Source organism: Mastigoproctus giganteus, chromosome 1 (assembly GCF_048544385.1).
Source record: "Mastigoproctus giganteus isolate SK-2022 chromosome 1, ASM4854438v1, whole genome shotgun sequence".
Taxonomy (NCBI): Eukaryota; Metazoa; Arthropoda; class Arachnida; order Uropygi; family Thelyphonidae; genus Mastigoproctus; species Mastigoproctus giganteus.
The window spans coordinates 277,688,772-277,707,445 of NC_143575.1; the positions used below are offsets into that span (position 1 = coordinate 277,688,772).

The 18,674-nt window shown below is 37.3% G+C and overlaps 1 protein-coding gene across 1 annotated transcript in view; it reads right to left on the minus strand.

The window, feature by feature from the left end:
* Positions 1 to 18,674, minus strand: part of Mo25 (calcium binding protein Mo25) — a 206,060-nt gene that overhangs the window by 153,799 nt on the left and 33,587 nt on the right. The window contains exon 2 of the mRNA XM_090386628.1: positions 18,182 to 18,322. Within this exon, the coding sequence (XP_090242754.1) occupies positions 18,182 to 18,283 (102 nt within the window). The 5' untranslated portion in view covers positions 18,284 to 18,322. The remainder of the gene's footprint in view (positions 1 to 18,181; positions 18,323 to 18,674) is intronic.

An 18,674-nucleotide genomic window follows, 5' to 3' on the forward strand; every position in this document is an offset into this window, starting at 1 on the left:
GAATGCGAAACTTTCCTGATTCGACACTACGACCTCCACTTATACACATCAAGTAAGTAAAGTTATTGTAATTTTTTAAAAAACTCACCCGTTGGGCTTTGTGTATTCTATCACAGTTGCTGTAGAAATTATGGGATATTAATTCGGTTCATAATAAATTTATAATAAATAATACCTATTTAACTAATAGCAATGGGAAAGGGACAAAAATGGGAATTTAAAAGAAACTTAGAATTCAGTATCGGACAAAATAGCAAAGCTGTGATAGATACAAACAGAAATGGGTAAGTAAGTAATGCATTACATCGAATGGACCGTCAATCCGCTCAAAGCCCCCGATGAAGTAGGGGATTGACGACCATGTGATGTAATACAAATATGTATAAAGATGTAATACAATAAATGTATAAAAATGTTTAATATTTTATCATTTTGTCATAAAGTAGTATTGCTACAGTTTTTCATCTATAATTAATATGACAATTTCTTTAGCAATACGTAACAAGTTGAAAAATAATAAATGAATAGGCCCTGGGCATTTAAGATAACCGAGTTTAGGCTAGATTAAAGACCATAATACCTATGAGTAGAAAACACCCGTAATTAAGAAAATAAACACAATAAACCACAATAGAAAGATAAAATAATTATATATATATATATACAGGGTGATATATATACAGGGTGATATATATTAGTATTAGGTGAAGTATTGTTTATATATAAGTAGAAAGTGACGAAGAGAGAGGTAACAAGTTAACAAAACTGGCAATCGAAACCACGGAAAAATCTGAGGGTTTCTGAAAAATATAGACCAGGGCCACTGCTAATGGCAGAAAGTACCCAACGACCATAATGGAATATACGTAAGTAGAAAGTGACAAAGAGAGAATGGTAACAAACTAACAAAACCGGCAATCAAAATCACGGAAAAATAATTTAAAAAAATTATTTTTCAGGTACCCTCGAGTTTTCCGTGGTTTCGATTGCCAGTTTTGTTAGCTTGTTACTTCTCTTTCTTCGTCACTTTCTATTTACCTATATTCCATTACAGTCGTTGGATACTTTCTGCTTTATTTAGCAGTGCTCCTGGTCCATAAATCGTTTTAATATCACTGTAACCATTTTCTACAACCCCTTATTTTTTATACATTGTATTTCACAAGCTTTGTCTAGGTGTTGCTAATGCTACCTTAAATGGCTTTCTATTCAAAACTACTCTTAACTCATTCTACTACTTTACTGGCTACTCAACCTTGAAACTACAGTATATACCCCTTTTTTTCTTTATTTCTTCTTTTTATAGCTTACGTACTTTTTTACCATCAGCCATAATTTCACATTTGTTCTTATTATGATCTTTCCTTTGATCGGCCTTACTATCTTTTGATTTGATTTATTATTTCTTCTTATTATTATTTTCATTTGATTTGTATTGTATTTATTATTTATTATTTTTATGCTTAATTCTATTTGCATTTTCATTATTATTCTCATTTTTATGGATAACCAACATTTGAATGAAATTCTACATGGGCAGAGTAGTATACATTTGACCACAGGGGTTATGCCTTGTACAGCTCCTCGATACAAACTTTAAATTAGCATTAGTAGAGGCATATGATGCAAGAAAGCAAGCTTATTCAGCATTAGCTAAAAAAAAAAAAAAAAAAATACCACTCCCATTTCACCTCTCCGTTCATTGTAAATACCTGTCCAGCTGAGCCTTAAATTTGTTTAGGCTATCAACTTCCACAACAAGTGATGGAAGTCTGTTCCACCAACCAACCAACTACCCGCTGGCTAAAGGCAACTTTCCGCAAATCTATCCTACATCTGTCTTTCCTCAATCAGAATTTATGCCCTCTCAGGTGATTATTCTGAGCAAGAGGAAGAATCCCATCAGCATTGAGCATGCTCAAACCATTCAAGGCCTTATATACCTCTATCAGATCACCTCACAGGTGTCTAGTCTCCAGACATTGTAATTTACAAAACTTTAGCCTTTCTTCGTAAGAGCAACCCTTCGTTCCATTCACTAATCTTGTTGCCCTTCTCTGTGCTCGTCCAAGAAGCTCTACATCCTTCTTGAAATGAAGCCTCCAGACCTGTATACAGTACTCAAGGTGTTGCCTGACCATTGCCTTATACAAGGGAATAATCACCTCCTTATCCCTACTAGAAAAATTTCTGTATATCATTGACAAGACACCATGAGCTACTCTTGCAGCTTGTCTGCACTGCTTAGAGAACTTCATATCTGCCTGCACAATTACCACCAAGTCTTTTTCATTCTCTAACACTATCAGTGTAGTACCACAGAGTTGATACATTGCTCTGAGGTTACTGTTTCCCCATATGTAGTACTTTACATTTGTCAATGTTAAACTTCATTTGGCACCTCTCAGCCCATCTGCTCAACCTTTCCAGATCCTGTTGCAGCAGCATAGCGTCAGTAGTGTCCTTAACAACCCTGCCAACCTTTGTATCGTCTGCAAACTTGGACATTGGGGTGAAGTGGAAGTGGGTTTTTTTTTTTTTTTTTTTGGCTGATGCTGCATAAGCTTGCTTTCTTGCATCAAATGCCTCTACTAATGCTAATGCTAATTAAGCTTGATATACCATCATCAACAATGGACCCAACACTGAACCCTGAGGAACTCCACTAATAACATTAGTCCACGTTCAGCAGTGTCCATTGATTACCACTCTCTGTCTTCTCCCCCACAACCACCCCTTTATCCATAGCAGCAATTTGCCTCCAATGCCACACTGCTCCAATTTGTGCAGCAGTCTTCCATGTGCAACAATATCAGAAGCCTTTCTAAGATCCAAGTATATAATATCAAAGTTATTCCCTGCATCCAGTTCTTTTGTGACTGCATCATAGTATCCAATCAAATTGATCAGGCAAGACTTTCCCTTAACAAAACCATGCTGTGTATGAGCTATAACTGAATTCTTGTCTAGATGATCCTGCAGTGCTTCTTTAACCAGTGCCTCCATTAATTTTCCTGGAACAGAAGTTAAACTCACAGGTCTATAATTACTTGTGTCATCCTTTGCCAAGGATTTCTCATTAGCATTAGCATTAGTAGAGGCATTTGATGCAAGAAAGCAAGCTTATGCAGCATCAGCTAAAAAAAAAAAAAAAAAAACCACTTCCACTTCACCCCTCTGTTCGTTCAAAATACCTGTCCAGCTGAGCCTTAAACTTATTTAGGCTATCAACCTCCACCACAAGGGATGGAAGTCTGTTCCACCAACCAACCACCCGCTGGCTAAAGGCAAATTTCCGCACGTGTATCCTACATCTGTCTTTCCTCAATTTGAATTTATGCCCTCTCAGGTGATTTTTCTGAGCCAGAGGAAGAATCCCATCAGCATTGAGCATGCTTAAACCATTCAAGGCTTTATACACCTCTATCAGATCACCTCGCTGGTGCCTAGTCTCCAGACACTGTAATTTGCAAAACTTAAGTCTTTCTTCGTAAGAGCACCCCTTTGTTCCATTCACTAATCTTGTTGATCACACTCTTGAAAAGGGGGTGGCAGATCATTAGTGCCAGCAGGTGCTTGGAAGAGCTGCTCACAGTATTCTTTCCACCTTTCTTTGATTGTGTTCTCCTCTGTTAATATTTCCTCTTTGGAGTCCTTAATTACATTAAATTTTGGTCAGAACTTTTGTCTTAAGGACTTAATTACAACATACATATTTTTAGTGTTGTTTCTTTTGTTGTGCTATTCAATTTCTTTACACTCTCGATTGATATAATCCTGTTTGTCCTGGCTTAAACAGTGCTTGATGACTGCTTAGTTCCTGATACTCTTCGTTTCCTTGTACACCCTGAGCTTTTGCAGTTCTTCTCTGTTCATCAAATATCAGGAAGCCTTGGATTACAGAAGCCTTGGGCTTCTGTAATCCAAGGCTTCCTGATATTTGATGTTTCTCTATTGTGTCTATTTGCTGAATCCTTAATAATGGTTTTTGTATTTTTCCACATTTCCTCAACAATGATAACACTACTGAACCTATATTCCGCAAAAGTAGCAAAGTTGTTTACCTTATAACATGCCTTACCTGCAACATGAAATATGTTGGCCAAACAAACAATAAGTTACACCTCAGATTTAACCTCCCTAGATCTGATATTAACAACTACAGTAGCCACAATAACTGTAGCAACTCTGAACAAGAAACTGAATACAAGCATTTCCAATTTCATTGTTTTACCAATATCTACATCTCTATCCTAGCTTACAAGAAACAAACTGAAGAATAACAATATACCCTATAAGCACAAATTAGGTAACTTTGAACAGAACTATTACAGAATGGGACAACAGCTATACTAATATACAAAAGATCCATAACCTACTATACAAAAGATTCAGCTCTAAACATAGTATTCTGAAAGCCCAATATAAATTCTTCCATAATTTTGATTTCATATCTAAGCACTTATTCCACCTGTTAAATGACATTTGCAAATTTAAACCAAAATCCTTCTACAATAATAAAAGCATGGAACAATCTACCATCATACTGAAGTATAATGCTAACATGAACAGCATTAATATTAACCATTACATTAACACACATGCTGATCTCCTTCTTACTAGCTGCCGAAATATGCAACTCCAAGGCAGATTTTGATATTCTAAACCTTTTGGTCTCTTAGCTTATAAATCCTTATCACTAACATGAACAGACACCAAGAGATGCATATGCCACTAGGATAACTTACGCCCTATGTTAATGCCCACTTTGGACATATTATTACTGGTAATCTAGACCAGGATTTCCCAAAGTGTGGTCCGTGGCCCAGTACTGGTCCGCAAAAAGAAAATACCAGCCTGCGAACAAGTTATTTCAATATACCTACATAAAACTATAAGAAATTTTCCTTATTTCCTTTCCTAAAATATGGCAGTTTTATGTAAACTTTTGATAATAAACAAAGAAATGAATTACCTAACTTTTATTTATATTTACTGATGTTAATGAATATCTAATTGCATTATTACTGGTATGTTAATGTCCTAATGGCAGTGTCATTATTTCCTGAACCTACGAGTATAATTATTGAAAATATATTAATTTATAGCTATAGGTGAGCACAAAAAAAAATCTGCAAACACCGGTCCACACTCAAAAAAAAGTTTGTAAAACCCTGATCTAGACAAAATACCCTACCAAGAGCTTAGAGATATCTTGTCACATGGCTTCAAATTCAGACTATACACTAAAATCAGCCATGCAAATGTCAAAAAGCAACTATATTAGGCACTACTTAGCTTCTGCTTCATGCTAGCCGACAAATATAACACTCCCACAGAAGTCTTCCAAATATGAATAAATACAGTGTCTACAAAAATATTCAACAACTATCCTAAGACTTTAATATCATTTGGTTTACATTTTTCAACTAGTATTAACTGCAATTTCTCCAAAATTAAACAGCAATTATTAGAACTGTATGCTACTCCAAGTATGCTGTATGCTTACAGTATGCTACTCCAACTGGATCTAGATAAGTTGGGCAAATGGGCTGAGAAGTGGCAACTGAAGTTTAACATTGACAAATGCAAAGTACTGCATATGGGTAGCAATAACCCAAGAGAAACGTATCAACTGTGTGGCACTACACTCAGGGAAGTGGAAAGTGAAAAAGACCTGGGGGTAATTGTGCAGTCAAATATGGAAGTTTGCTCAGCAGTGCATACGTTCTGCCAATGCAGGTCATGGTGTCTTGTCAATGATATATAGGAATTTTGCTAGCAGGGACAGGGAGGTGATTGTCCCGTTGTACAAGGCAATGGTCAGGCCACACCTAGAGTACTGTGTAGAGGTCTGGAGGCCTCATTTTAGGAAGGATGTAAAGTTGCTAAACGAATACAAAGAAGAGCAACAAGATTGGTGAGGGGAACAAAGGGGTGCTCTTACCAAGAAAGGCTTAAATTCTGCAAATTGCAGCACCTGCGAGGTGATCTGACTGAGGTGTATAAGGCCTTGAATTCTTCCTCTTGCTCAGATTAAGAACCTGAGGGGGCATAGATTCAAACTGAGGAAAGACAGTTGTAGAATAGATGTGTGTAAATTTGCCTTTAGTCAGCGGGTAGTTGATTGGTGGAACAGACTTCCATCTTTTGTTGTGGAAGTTGAGTTGATAGCCTTTTTTTTTTTTTTTTTTTTGGCTGATGCTGCATAAGCTTGCTTTCTTGCATCATATGCCTCTACTAATGCTAATGCTAATCTTATGCCTCTACTAATGCTAATGCTAATCTTATGCCTCTACTAATGCTAACTGCATGAACAGTTTATCATCACTCCTGTTGACAAAGCCTCCAACAACTATGCCTTTATTTGCAAATCTTTTTACTTTCATACCTTAAATACTTAAATAGTAGAAGGCAACACTGATGAAACCGCAGAATTTTATGACGAATTACAAGAGATCATAGACCAAACTAACAAAAACAAATACCTCATACTAGCAGGAGATTTTAATGCAAGGGTTGGTACTCAATCAGTAGATAAACGTATAGGATCAGAAGGCGAACCAGTGGTCAACAATAATGGAAGATTGCTTGATAGACTTCCGCATTTTTAATAAACTTAAAATTACAAATACTTTTTTCAGACACAAATTCACATGGGAAGCAAGAAACAAAGTTTCATTAAAGTATCATTAATGAAAATTCAAATGACAAAATTAGAGACACTAGAGTATTCAGAGGCAGTGAAATTGACAGTGATCACTACCTAGTAGAAAGAACTTTCAAAACAAAAACAAATTATCTTAATAAAAAGAAGAAAATACCAACAAAAACTACTAATAAATTAAAAATACATTTGTTGGAAGATGAAAGCATTAAATTCCTGTATGAAAGTCGATTGAAAGATAAGCTCAAATCAGATGAAAGTGATTATGTTGAGGAAATCTGGTCAAACATGAAAAAATCAATTCTGGGAGCTGCTGAAGAAAGTCTTGGATATGTCTTGCTGAAGAAAGTCAAACTTATAAAAAATAAAAAAAACTGGCTAAGAACTTGGAACGAAGAATTGAAACAAACAATAATGAGAAAAAAAAAGACCTATAAACTGTTCCTACAAACTAAAGACCTACATCTACACACAAAATATAAAAAGCTTAGAGCAGAAGTTAGAAAACTAACCAGAAGAATCTGACAAGATGACTGGGATAAATTTGTCAAATCTTTAGAAAGTGATATCACGGGTCCACAGAGAGGTTTTAAAATTTTTAAGAAATTACAACTAGACACAAATGATCAAATAAAAACCAACTCCATCTCTCAAGCAGAGTGGAAGCAACACTATTCCAAACTATGGTATAACCCTGGCACTAGGGAATTAGAAGATGAAGAAAATATAACAATGGAAGAACTAGGGTTAACATTACAAAAATCAAAAAAACCGAAAAAGCCCAGGCATAGACAATTTGAATGTAGAACTATTTAAATACGGTGGCACCTTACTAAAATTATTTAACATCATATGGCAACAGATACCCAAAGATTGGGAAACAGGAATAATAATCAATTTACACAAAAAAGGCTCCAGAAATAACCCTAACAACTACAGAGGGATAACACTGCTATCAACTGCTTCAAAGCTATACTCTAATATACTAAAGAATAAACTTAATAAATACAGTGAACAATTCTTAGAAGGAGAACAATGTGGGTTCAGAAAAGGGAGAAGCACAATAGATGTCATTTTCTCATTACAACAAATTTTGGAGAAAAGAAAAGAATTCAATCTACCAACATTTCTGCTGTTTATTGATTATGAAAAAGCATATGACAATGTAAACCAGGAAAAACTTTGGCAAATTCTATATGAAGAAAATATCCCAACCCAACTCCAGAAAGCGATGCAAAGCCTATATAAAAACTCAAAAGTCTGCATAAAATATTTTAATGGTCAATTCTCAGACCCAATTAACACCAATAAAGGAGTCAAACAGGGATGTGGACTATCACCAAATTTATTTAATATCTACATCAATAAAATTATTAAAGAATTATTAAACAATTAACAACGGAATACAGTTGAACAACAGGAATAAAATCCAAACTATATTATATGCTGATGATCAAGTTATAATTGCAAAATCCGAAGATGAACTACAGATAGCAGCAAATGAACTGAATAAAATAGGTAAAAAGTACGAGATGAAGATCTCCACCTCAAAAACAAAATCAATAGGATTATGCAGAAAAAACATACAACGAGTCAAAATTGTTACTGATGACAAAATAATAGAACAAATATCTGACTTCACCTATTTGGGAAATTTAATATCAAATGAAGGGAAAGACACCCTTACTAAACTACAAAAATATAATAAAATGAATGGAACGATTAAACACCACTTTGGAAAATAAATGACAACTGAAACAAAATTACAACTGCACAACATCACTTCAAAATCAGCCCTCTTCTATAGCTGTGAGACTTGGATCGTAAATAAGAAAGATGCACACAAACTAGAAGCAGCACAAATGAGATTTTTAAGATCATTATTGGGCTTTACAAGACTAGACCACCAAAGAAATTTAGATATCTGCGAGAAATTAAAAGTAGATAACATAGTAAATGACATAAATCAGTATCAGAAAAAAATGGATCAGCCACCTAGAAAGAATGAACCCAGACCGGATCCCAAAATTAGCCTTTAACTACAAACCTACAGGCAAGAGGAATATGGGTCAACCAAGACAACGATGGAGAGATCAAGACCACCTCTAAGAGCTACAACGGAACAGGTCTTAAAAGACCTAAGCCCGACCAAGTTCATGATGACGATGACCTTAAATACAGAACTCAATTCCAGTAGAGCCTACCAGCCTATTACAATAACAGTAGCATTATTACAAAGAAATTAATAGCTTTCAGAAAAAAATTAAAGTTTAATATTAGCAATTACAAATTTCCTTATACAGGGCGTCTCAAAAATATTGGTACAAACGTTTAGGGAAGGTAGGTAACATCTAAAGGAATGTGAATCACATCATCATCATCATCAGCCATTTTCAATCCACTGCAGGATGAAGGCCTCTCCAGCAACTTTCCAGTTCCTTCTGTTTTGAGCACTGGCCATCCATTTACTACTCAAAAACTCATGAATTTCATCTATCCATCTCCGCCTTTGTCTTCCAGGTTTTCTTCTAGCTCCTCTTGGGTACCATTCTGTTATTTTCTTAGTCCATCTGTCACCATGTCTTCGAGATGTGTCCTGCCCAAGACCATTTTAGTTCTTTAGTTTTGATAAGAATGTCCTTTACTTGAGTTTGCTGCCTAATCCATGTGTTTCTCTTCTTATCTAACAGTCTGATTCCCAATATAATTCGTTCCATTCTTCGCTGTGTAGTTCTTAGCTTCTCTTCCATTCTTTTGGTGAGTGCCCAAGTTTCACTTCCATAAGTCATGGTGGGGAGTATACATTGATTCATTATTTTACGTTTCAGACAAACTGGGATATTGCTCTTCAGTATGTGACTATATTTCCTGAATGCTATCCATCCAAAATTTATTCTTCTCTTGACTTCCAGCCATTTATCATTATTACAGCTAATAACTTGTCCCAGATAAGTATATGACTCCACCTTTTCAATTACTGTTCCTTCAATCATTATTTCCCTTTCCGTGGCATACTTGTTCATCATTACTTTTGTTTTAGCCATATTCATCTTTAGTCCAAAATCCTTACTAACTGTGCATAACTGATTAAGATTTTCCTCTAATTCTTTGGGATCGTGGCTTATGACCACAATGTCATCTGCAAATCGTAAATGGTTTAGGTACTCTCCGTTCACATTGACTCCTTTCTGCGACCAGTCTAATCTTCTGAAAGCTTCCTCAAGGGCAGCAGTAAACAGCTTCGGAGATATTGTGTCTCCTTGTTGAACTCCTTTCTCGATTTTAAATTTCCTACTGTCTTTGTCTAGTCTAATAAAGGATGTAGCACTCTCATATATTTTCTTCAAAATCATAATATATGGAGCATCTATGCCTTGTCTTTCCAGTGCCCGAAACATTGCCTTATGCTGTATGGAGTCAAACGCCTTTTCATAATCCACAAATGCCAGGCATAATGGTGTTTTATATTCATTTGCTTTCTCCATTAGCTGTGATATTACGTGAACGTGATCCATAGTTGAGAATCCTGTCCTAAAGCCAGTTTGCTCTTTCGGTTGATTCTCATCAAGTATTCTTTCTAATCTGTTAGTAATGACCCTTGTGAACAACTTGTAGATATGGGAAAACAAGCTAATTGGTCTATAATTTCCAATTTCTGATTTATCTCCTTTCTTATGCAGCAAAACTATGATTGCATTATTCCACTGCTTAGGCATCACACCTTTTCTAATGCACTTTGTGAAGAGCCTTGCCAGTTTTTGTGTTATGTCTCTTCCTCCCAATTTTAACAACTCTACAGTAACTTCATCTTCCCCCGGGGCTTTCCGATTCTTCATTTTCTTCAATGCATGTTCTACCTCATCAGGAAGAATATCGGGTATGTCGTATGTGTTGCTACTTTGCAATCCATCTTCCCCACTGCTGGTATCATTCCCTCGCTCCTTGTATAATTCTCTATAGTAGTCTTCTGCTATTTGAATTATGCCTTTTCTGCTGTTTATAAGTACACCATTGCTATTCTTCAGTTTCAGTATCATTTGTCTTTCTGTATTACTGCTCATGGCTGCTGATTTAAATCCTTTGTTTTCCCTTAATGCTTGTTCTACTTTTCTTGTGTTAAATCTTCTTATGTCCTCTCTGAGTCTCTTTCTAATGGCTTTGCATAACTCAGTATACTCAATTTTCTCCCTGTCAGTGTTTTTCTTGCTCTTCATTTGTCGTCTTTGGTTCATCATGACAAGTATTTCTTGACTAATTTTTTCTTCTTTGGATTTCTGTTTCCCTATAGGTTTCTTGGGCTTTATCACTTTCAGAAAGTTGTAATATTCCTCGTCGATATCTTGGTCCTGAGCAGTCTGCAGAAGCTCAAACTTGTTCTTAAGTTCCAGTACATACTGCTTTTTCTCCTCTTCTGTTATTTCAAAGACCTTTGTATTATTTACTCGAGTCAGTTTTTTCCTTTCCTTTATCTATATCAAGTGTACATCTTACCATTCTGTGATCACTTCCAACATTTACCTTATTCAGGGCGGTAACATCATTCACAATATATCTTCTGTTAGTGAGGATGAAGTCGATTTCATTAGTTGTTAATCCATTTGGACTCTTCCATGTCCACTTTCTGTTCACCCTTTTCTTGAAAAAAGTGTTCATTACTGACATTCCTTGAGATTCTGCAAATTCCACAAGTCTTTCACCTCTTTTATTTCTTTCACCAATTCCAAAATTTCCTGTAGTTCCTCTTTCTGTGCTGTTTTGCCTTTTTCCAACCTTAGCATTGAAGTCCCCCATAATAATAGTGTAGTGGGTTTTCTGCTCATCTAGAAGACTCTCAATTTCAGTGTACATTTCTTCAACCTCTTCATCATCGTGGCTCGATGTTGGTGCATAAATCATTATAATCTTTAGCTTTTTTATTCATAGATTTTATAATCTATGAATCACATAGGAACCCATAACCCAAAACGTCACCGTAAGTCGGTAGACGGTTTCTCCAAGAAAGTGTTCAAGACTTGAATTTTCCAGCCTATGTTTTGTTCACGGATGAGGCTTATTTCACTCGGGAAGGCTTATTCAATCAGCATAATACTCATGTGTGGGCTCACGACAACTTGCACAGTGTGCGCGCCCATGCGGCACAACATCACTTCGTAATAAATGTGTGGGCAGATATGGCCGGTGACTGCTTAGTCGGCCCATACCTGTTACCATGCCACATGAACTCCGCTAAATATCAGATCTTTCTTGAACAAATTCTACCAGGGTTACTTGACGACGTTCCAGCAAATGTGAGATGCAACATTTGGTTTCAACATGACGGGGTGCCTGCCCATTATGGAAGGTGTGTTCGTGACCATTTTAACAGGCGTTTTGGGTGTCGATGGATTGGCCATGGTGGACCCATTGCCTGGCCCCCACGTTCACCTTATTTATTGAGCCTTGATTTCTTTCTGTGGGGCCATCAAATCTATTGTGTATGAATTGCCTGTGGAGATGGAAATGGATCTCGTGGCGAGACTCGTCTGCACTGCTGCTACTGTCAAAGAAACTCCAGGTGTGTTCAACCTGTCCGCCAATCCATGCTGCATCGGTGTAATGCATGCATCGCGTCTCATGGTGGAACCTTCGAGCACCTGTTGTAACATCACGAAATGCATCCATCTCGTACTCCATTGTTAATATTATGTTAAATAAATGTTTGCCACTAATTACTGTCTTGTGTCATTTCTGCTTCTTGCGCCTCTGCTACTACTTTCCCCGTGACGTTTCCGGTTATGGGTTCCTATGCGATTCACATTCTTTTAGATGTTACCAGTGGTGAGCTATAGTGGGCTCGCAAGAGCCCATTGTTGAAACGATCATTAATTTTACAAATGAAATCCTGAATGCAATTATTGAATATCCAGAGCCGAAACTACGGTGGGGCGAGGGGGCCCATTCCCAGCAATTTAAAATTTGTTCATTTTTGATTTAATTAGTCAGACCTCTGTTTAACGAACTTCTTTATAGCGAATTTTTTTTATTCCCCCTTGGTAATTACATTTAAAATAGTTTCTGTTGAACGAAGAAAATTTCCATGTAACGAACGGATTAGGAGAGACAACTTTGTATGCATTGTTCTCACCTCTGGCCTTTAGGCAATTTAGATAATTAGAAAGTGCGAATTAAGGGTGAAAGGGATTGCCGTTTCACAATGTTAGTGGTGTCCATAAAACCTATGCTTTCCATAGTCAGTCAGGGGTTAAGAAGATTCCAACACGGATAATAGCCCCTGTTCAGCCTATGTTGTGGTTCTCCTTTACTCGGACAAACGGGGATATGTTTTTCGGAGAAGTGAGTGCTCCACACGTTCTAGTTAATTTCTCCTGTCTATGTTTACATGGTCACAGTAACTGAATATGCATGTGATTCCGACATTTTGCACTATATTCAGAGAACTAGTGATAGTAGCAATGTAGAGGGAGGGGGGGGAGATTGAGGCAACTAAGATATATAAACTTTACGAAGATGAAATGTTGGCAGATTTTGAAACTTTGTCAAGCCTTTCACTGTGTAAAAAATGTTCTACACAGTGAAAGATTCACTTTCAAATAATTTCATAAATTCACATTACATGGCTTGAGGTTAGGAAGGTTTCTTTTGGTAGCAAATTGATAGCTGGAACAAGCTGCCCTCGCAGGCAGTTGAGGCTGAAAATTCAAAGCTCAACTGGATATTGACCTGTATAAGGAGGGAAGCATATATTTTGTGCTTCCTTATCTGCTTGGGGTTTTTTTTTTTTTTTTTTTTGCTAGTGCACGAAAGCCTGTGGATTCCTTGCACTATATGTTGAATACTAATACTACTACTGTACAAGTGCTGGATGAATGAATTTATGGTCAGAATTGCTCAGTGAGTTCCCTAGGTTCCAGGTATAGACACTTAAAAAAATAATAATAATAAAAATATATAAAAAAAGCAAGAATTGCTAAGTTTGGAATCAGATCCCAAGATAATAAAGAATTGTTAGCGACACTGTAAAAAAATCAGTTCTCGAGGTATCAATCGAGTGAATTTAAGGACTATTAAAAGCTACCTGATAATAATAATCAAGTATCTAGCTTCGGATAGCAGGGTTAGGGACTACGTTCTTCCCGTGCAACCATGAAAGCACTCCTGCAGTGATCAATATGTGCTATCCTGTGGGAATATGTTGTGGGTCCATACAAATTGTGTGGGCTGAAAAGCCCAGAATAATTAGCATTACCATTAGTAGAGGCATTTGATGCAAGAAAGCAAGCTTATGCAGTATCAGCCAAAAAAAAAAAAAATAAATAAATAAATAAATAAAAAGTAACCACTTCCACTTCACCCCTCTGTTCGAAATACCTGTCCAGCTGAGCCTTAAACTTATTTAGGCTATCAACTTCCACGACAAGGGATGGAAGTCTGTTCCACCAACCAACCACCCGCTGGCTAAAGACAAATTTCCGCACGTCTATCCTACTTCTGTCTTTCCTCAATTTCAATTTAAGGCCTCTCAGGTGATTATTCTGAGCAAGAGGAAGAATCCCATCAGCATTAAGCATGCTCAAACCATTCAAGGCTTTATACACCTCTATCAGATCACCTCGCCGGTGCCTAGTCTCCAGACACTGTAATTTGCAAAACTTAAGCCTTTCTTCGTAAGAGCACCCCTTTGTTCCATTCACTAATCTTGTTGCCCTTCTCTGTACTCGTTCCAGCAGCTCTACATCCTTCTTGAAATGAGGCCTCCAGACCTGTATACAGTACTCTAGGTGTGGTCTGACCATTGCCTTATACAAGGGAATAATCACCTCCTTATCCCTGCTGGAAAAATTCCTATATATCATCGACAATACACCATGAGCTACTCTTGCAGCCCGTCTGCATTGCTCTGAAAACTTCATATCTGCCTGCACAACCACCCCCAGGTCCCTTTCATTCTCTACCACTGTCAGTGTAGTACCACAGAGTTGATACGTTGCTCTGGGGCTGCTGTTTCCCATATGTAGTACTTTACATTTGTCAATGTTAAACTTCATTTGCCATCTCGAAGCCCATCTGCTCAACCTTTCCAGATCCTGTTGCAGTAGCATAGTGTCAGTAGTGTCCTTGACAACACTGCCAACCTTCGTATCGTCTGCAAATTTGGACATTAAGCTTGATATACCATCATCAATATCATTAAATAAATACAGAAAACAATAATGGACCCATTATGGAACCCTGAGGGACTCCACTCATTATTCATAACATTAGTCCACGATGAGCAGTGTCCACTGATTACCACTCTCTGTCTTTTCCCCCTCAACCACCCCTTTATCCATAGCAGCAATTTGCCTCCAATGTCACGGTGCTCCAATTTGTGCAGAAGTCTTCCATATGCAACAGTATCAAAAGCCTTTATAAGATCCAAGTATATAATATCAAAGTTATTCCCTGCATCCAGTTCTTTTGTGACTGCATCATAGTATCCAATCAAATTGGTCAGGCAAGACTTCCCCTTAACAAAACCATGCTGTGTCCGAGCTATAACTGAAGTCTTGTCTAGATGATCCTGCAGTGCTTCTTTAACCAGTGCCTCCATTAATTTTCCTGGAACAGAAGTTAAACTAACAGGTCTATAATTACTTGTGTCACCCTTTGATCCTCCTTTGTGAATTGGGGTCACATTTGCATATCTCCAGTCCATGGGTACTTCCCCTGAGTCCAAGGAAGCTCTCATAATTATGGCTAAACGTTTGCTTACTTCCTTTGCTGCCTCCTTTAATATAACTGGATAGATCCCATCCACCCCAGGTGCCTTTCTTGTATTTATCTTCAACAATTTCTCCTCCACTTTACTCTCAGTTATTACAAGATTCTCTAGCTTACTGCCAGAGTTGAATACACTTCTGGCATTCCCCTTGCTGAATAACTCCTCATGTGTGAATGTCGATGCAAAATATTCAAACAGTTTGTTAGCTACCTGAGCAGGATCATCAACAGTTGACCCATCGATATCAAGTGGACCAATCTGATTCATCCCCTTCCTTCTAGAGTTTACATAAGTAAGGAACTCTTTGCTGTTTTTCTTTGCATCCCTTGCCAAAGATTTCTTGTAATCTGCCTTCGCCTGCCTAACCTCCTTTGTAACTTGGTTACAGATCAACTTGTACCTATCATAGGCTTCTGTGTCACGTGTTAATCTCTATGCATCCCATGCATTTTTCTTCTCTGCCATATGTCTCATTAGTTCATCTGACATCCATTTAGGCCTAAACATTGAACAATATTTCTTAGTTGGTATGTAAAGCCTAGTAGCTTCCAATTCTTTGAATGCTTCCCATTTTGAATTTGCTGTTGGTAACATCATCAGTTGGTGCCACTGTATAGAATTTAAATACTGTCTCAGTCCATCGTAGTCGCCTTTACGGAAGCAATAACCCTTCCCTTTACCCCTAATGGTAGTTACCTCTTTGAGTAAATCCCACTTCAGCACACTGTGATCACTGCCACCTAGTGGTTCATTTATCTGCAGATTCTTAATGCATGAAGAATCACTACTGATAATCAAATCAAGAGTATTACTCCCTCTAGCTGCTTCCCGAACATGCTGATGTAGAAAACAATCATCCAATAAATCCACAAAAGCCTTGCTAGTGTGTGAGTGACCAGCCCCCAAATTCCAGTCAATATCTGGGAAATTAAATCCCCCATTATAAGACTCACTGATTTATTGGCCCACTCTATTTCCCCGTACAGTTTCTTATTATACTCATCAGAGTCATTAGGCCTATAGCACACTCCTACTCTCAATTTTGATCTCCCAATGCTTATGTCACACCAAACTTACTCGACACTGCACTGTCCAGCAATGTCGACTGGCTTCACTTCCTTGGATGTTATGTATTTCTTAACTAATAGCATAACCCCTCCTCCCTTCCTACCCTGTCCATCCTTTCTGTAGACATTGTACTCCCCAAATTCCAGTTCTGCATTCCTTATATCTGTGTGACACCACGTCTGTGAAATCCCCACAATATCTGCCTTTGATGTTTTGAGCAATACCTCAAATTCATCAAATTTATTTTCTAAACTCCTAGCATTGGTGTACACGCAAGTATACATGCACCTGTTCTTTTTCTTAGCTACCCTAACACAACCTATGTGTTTATTTGTACCCCAATGATTCCCAGAAGTCTCTGAAATATCCTGCATCTTATTTTCCAGGCTGCGGCTCATTCCAATAGAAGCAGTGCAAGAATCACTTTCACCTCTGCCAGTGGCTACTGTTAATCTATTAGTCCTTGTATCCCCCCAATCTAGCAGTTTTCTGGCTCACCTAATACTGCCTCAATAGCATCAGCAAACATTCTTGCACCCTTTCTATTTAAGTGTATCCCATCCCTGTAGAAGCAGTCTCTCCTGTTAACAAGTACAGACCAGGCTGAAAAAATTTCTACCCCTTGAGCCTTGCACAATCCTTCCAGGGCTGAATTGATCGACAGGGCTCTCATCATATACTCCCTCCTATCGTGTCTGGGCAGAATTGCAGACACTTTCAAATTCAACCCTAATTCACGGCTTTTTTCAACAGTGACCTGTACTTGTTAAGTAATTCACAGATGAACCCTACTCTCTCCACTTGCGAATGGCTAATTACAGCCGCAATTGAAGAAGACTTTAGAAATTCTTCCAGTCTTTGGCAGAATCAAACTCAGACCTCCCCAAACAAGTGACAGACAGCAATGTACCTGTCAAGTAAGATAACATGGAGGACAGCTACCTGATTAAGAGATGAAGGAATGGATAGATGGGATAATGAAATGCAATCAAATACAGATTCAAATACAATGAAATGAAATCAAATGCAGATTCCAGCTAAGGTAAAGAAAGCCAACATGAGAACCACAGGAAACTTTTACTGGACAAACTCGTTTCCCATTACCGCAGTTTCTCCCTGCATTCTCGGTAAACAGATGGTGCATGTTATCAGTAGTGGCAGTAGAAATCAATAACGATGTATTGATTAGTTTTTTATCATTATTAAAAGCAGATTATTGGAGTTCATTTTTTTCTCATTAAAATAGGAAAAAAAAACTTCTTCTGCCACTACTGATAACACACACTATCTGTAGAAGTCGTTTTCCTATTTTAAAAAGCAGGAAGGGGGGGGGGGATAAACACCCTAAAACTGAGGCAGTCTGGAGGGTGTAACTATAAGTAGATTTCAGCCATGAGGGCATTAACATTCATGAACTCCAATTTAATTTAGCTTTTAATAATGAGAAAAAGCTAATCAATACATCATTATCGACTTCTACTACCACTACCGATAACACGCACCATCTGTTTACTGAGAATGCAGAGAAAAACTGCGATAGTGGGAAATGAGTTTGTCCAGTAAAAGTTTCCCAAAGTTTTCCATAGTTCTCTTGTTGGCTTTCTTTACCTTCGTCCAGATTCCTTTTGCATTAACTTGTGCCTTTACAACTGAAAATACAGAATTATATAAAAATTATAACTAACCTTCTCTGCTTTCTTATCACCTTTTTCTAATGCAAGAACAGCCTCTCTCAATGCTTTAACTAGCTCATAAGGGCTTTTTTGGGATTTCCCAAACAAAGGCATAATGGCTGCCCAGGCCTCAAGGAAGTTAAAATATTCTACCTGAAATATAAAAAAATTTCTCTATGATTTCCAAACAGAATGTTAACATGAATAAACTAGTAAAAAGAACATTACAGCATTACACTCTGTAAAAAAAAAAAAATAATAAAATAAAACAAAAGTATCAAAGATGATTACACATCTTCCTCATAATATATGTTAACTGATGCATCATAATGCAGGAGGCAAATAATTAATAAATAGACTTTGTGCATTATAAATAGATTTACTTCCAAGTATTTCAACAGTACCTTGAGTTCATCTACAGTGGGCATATAAATAAATAGTCAGTTTATTAGTCATTCATAAATTAATGACACTGACAAGGAAGAGTGACTCAAAAGTGCACATG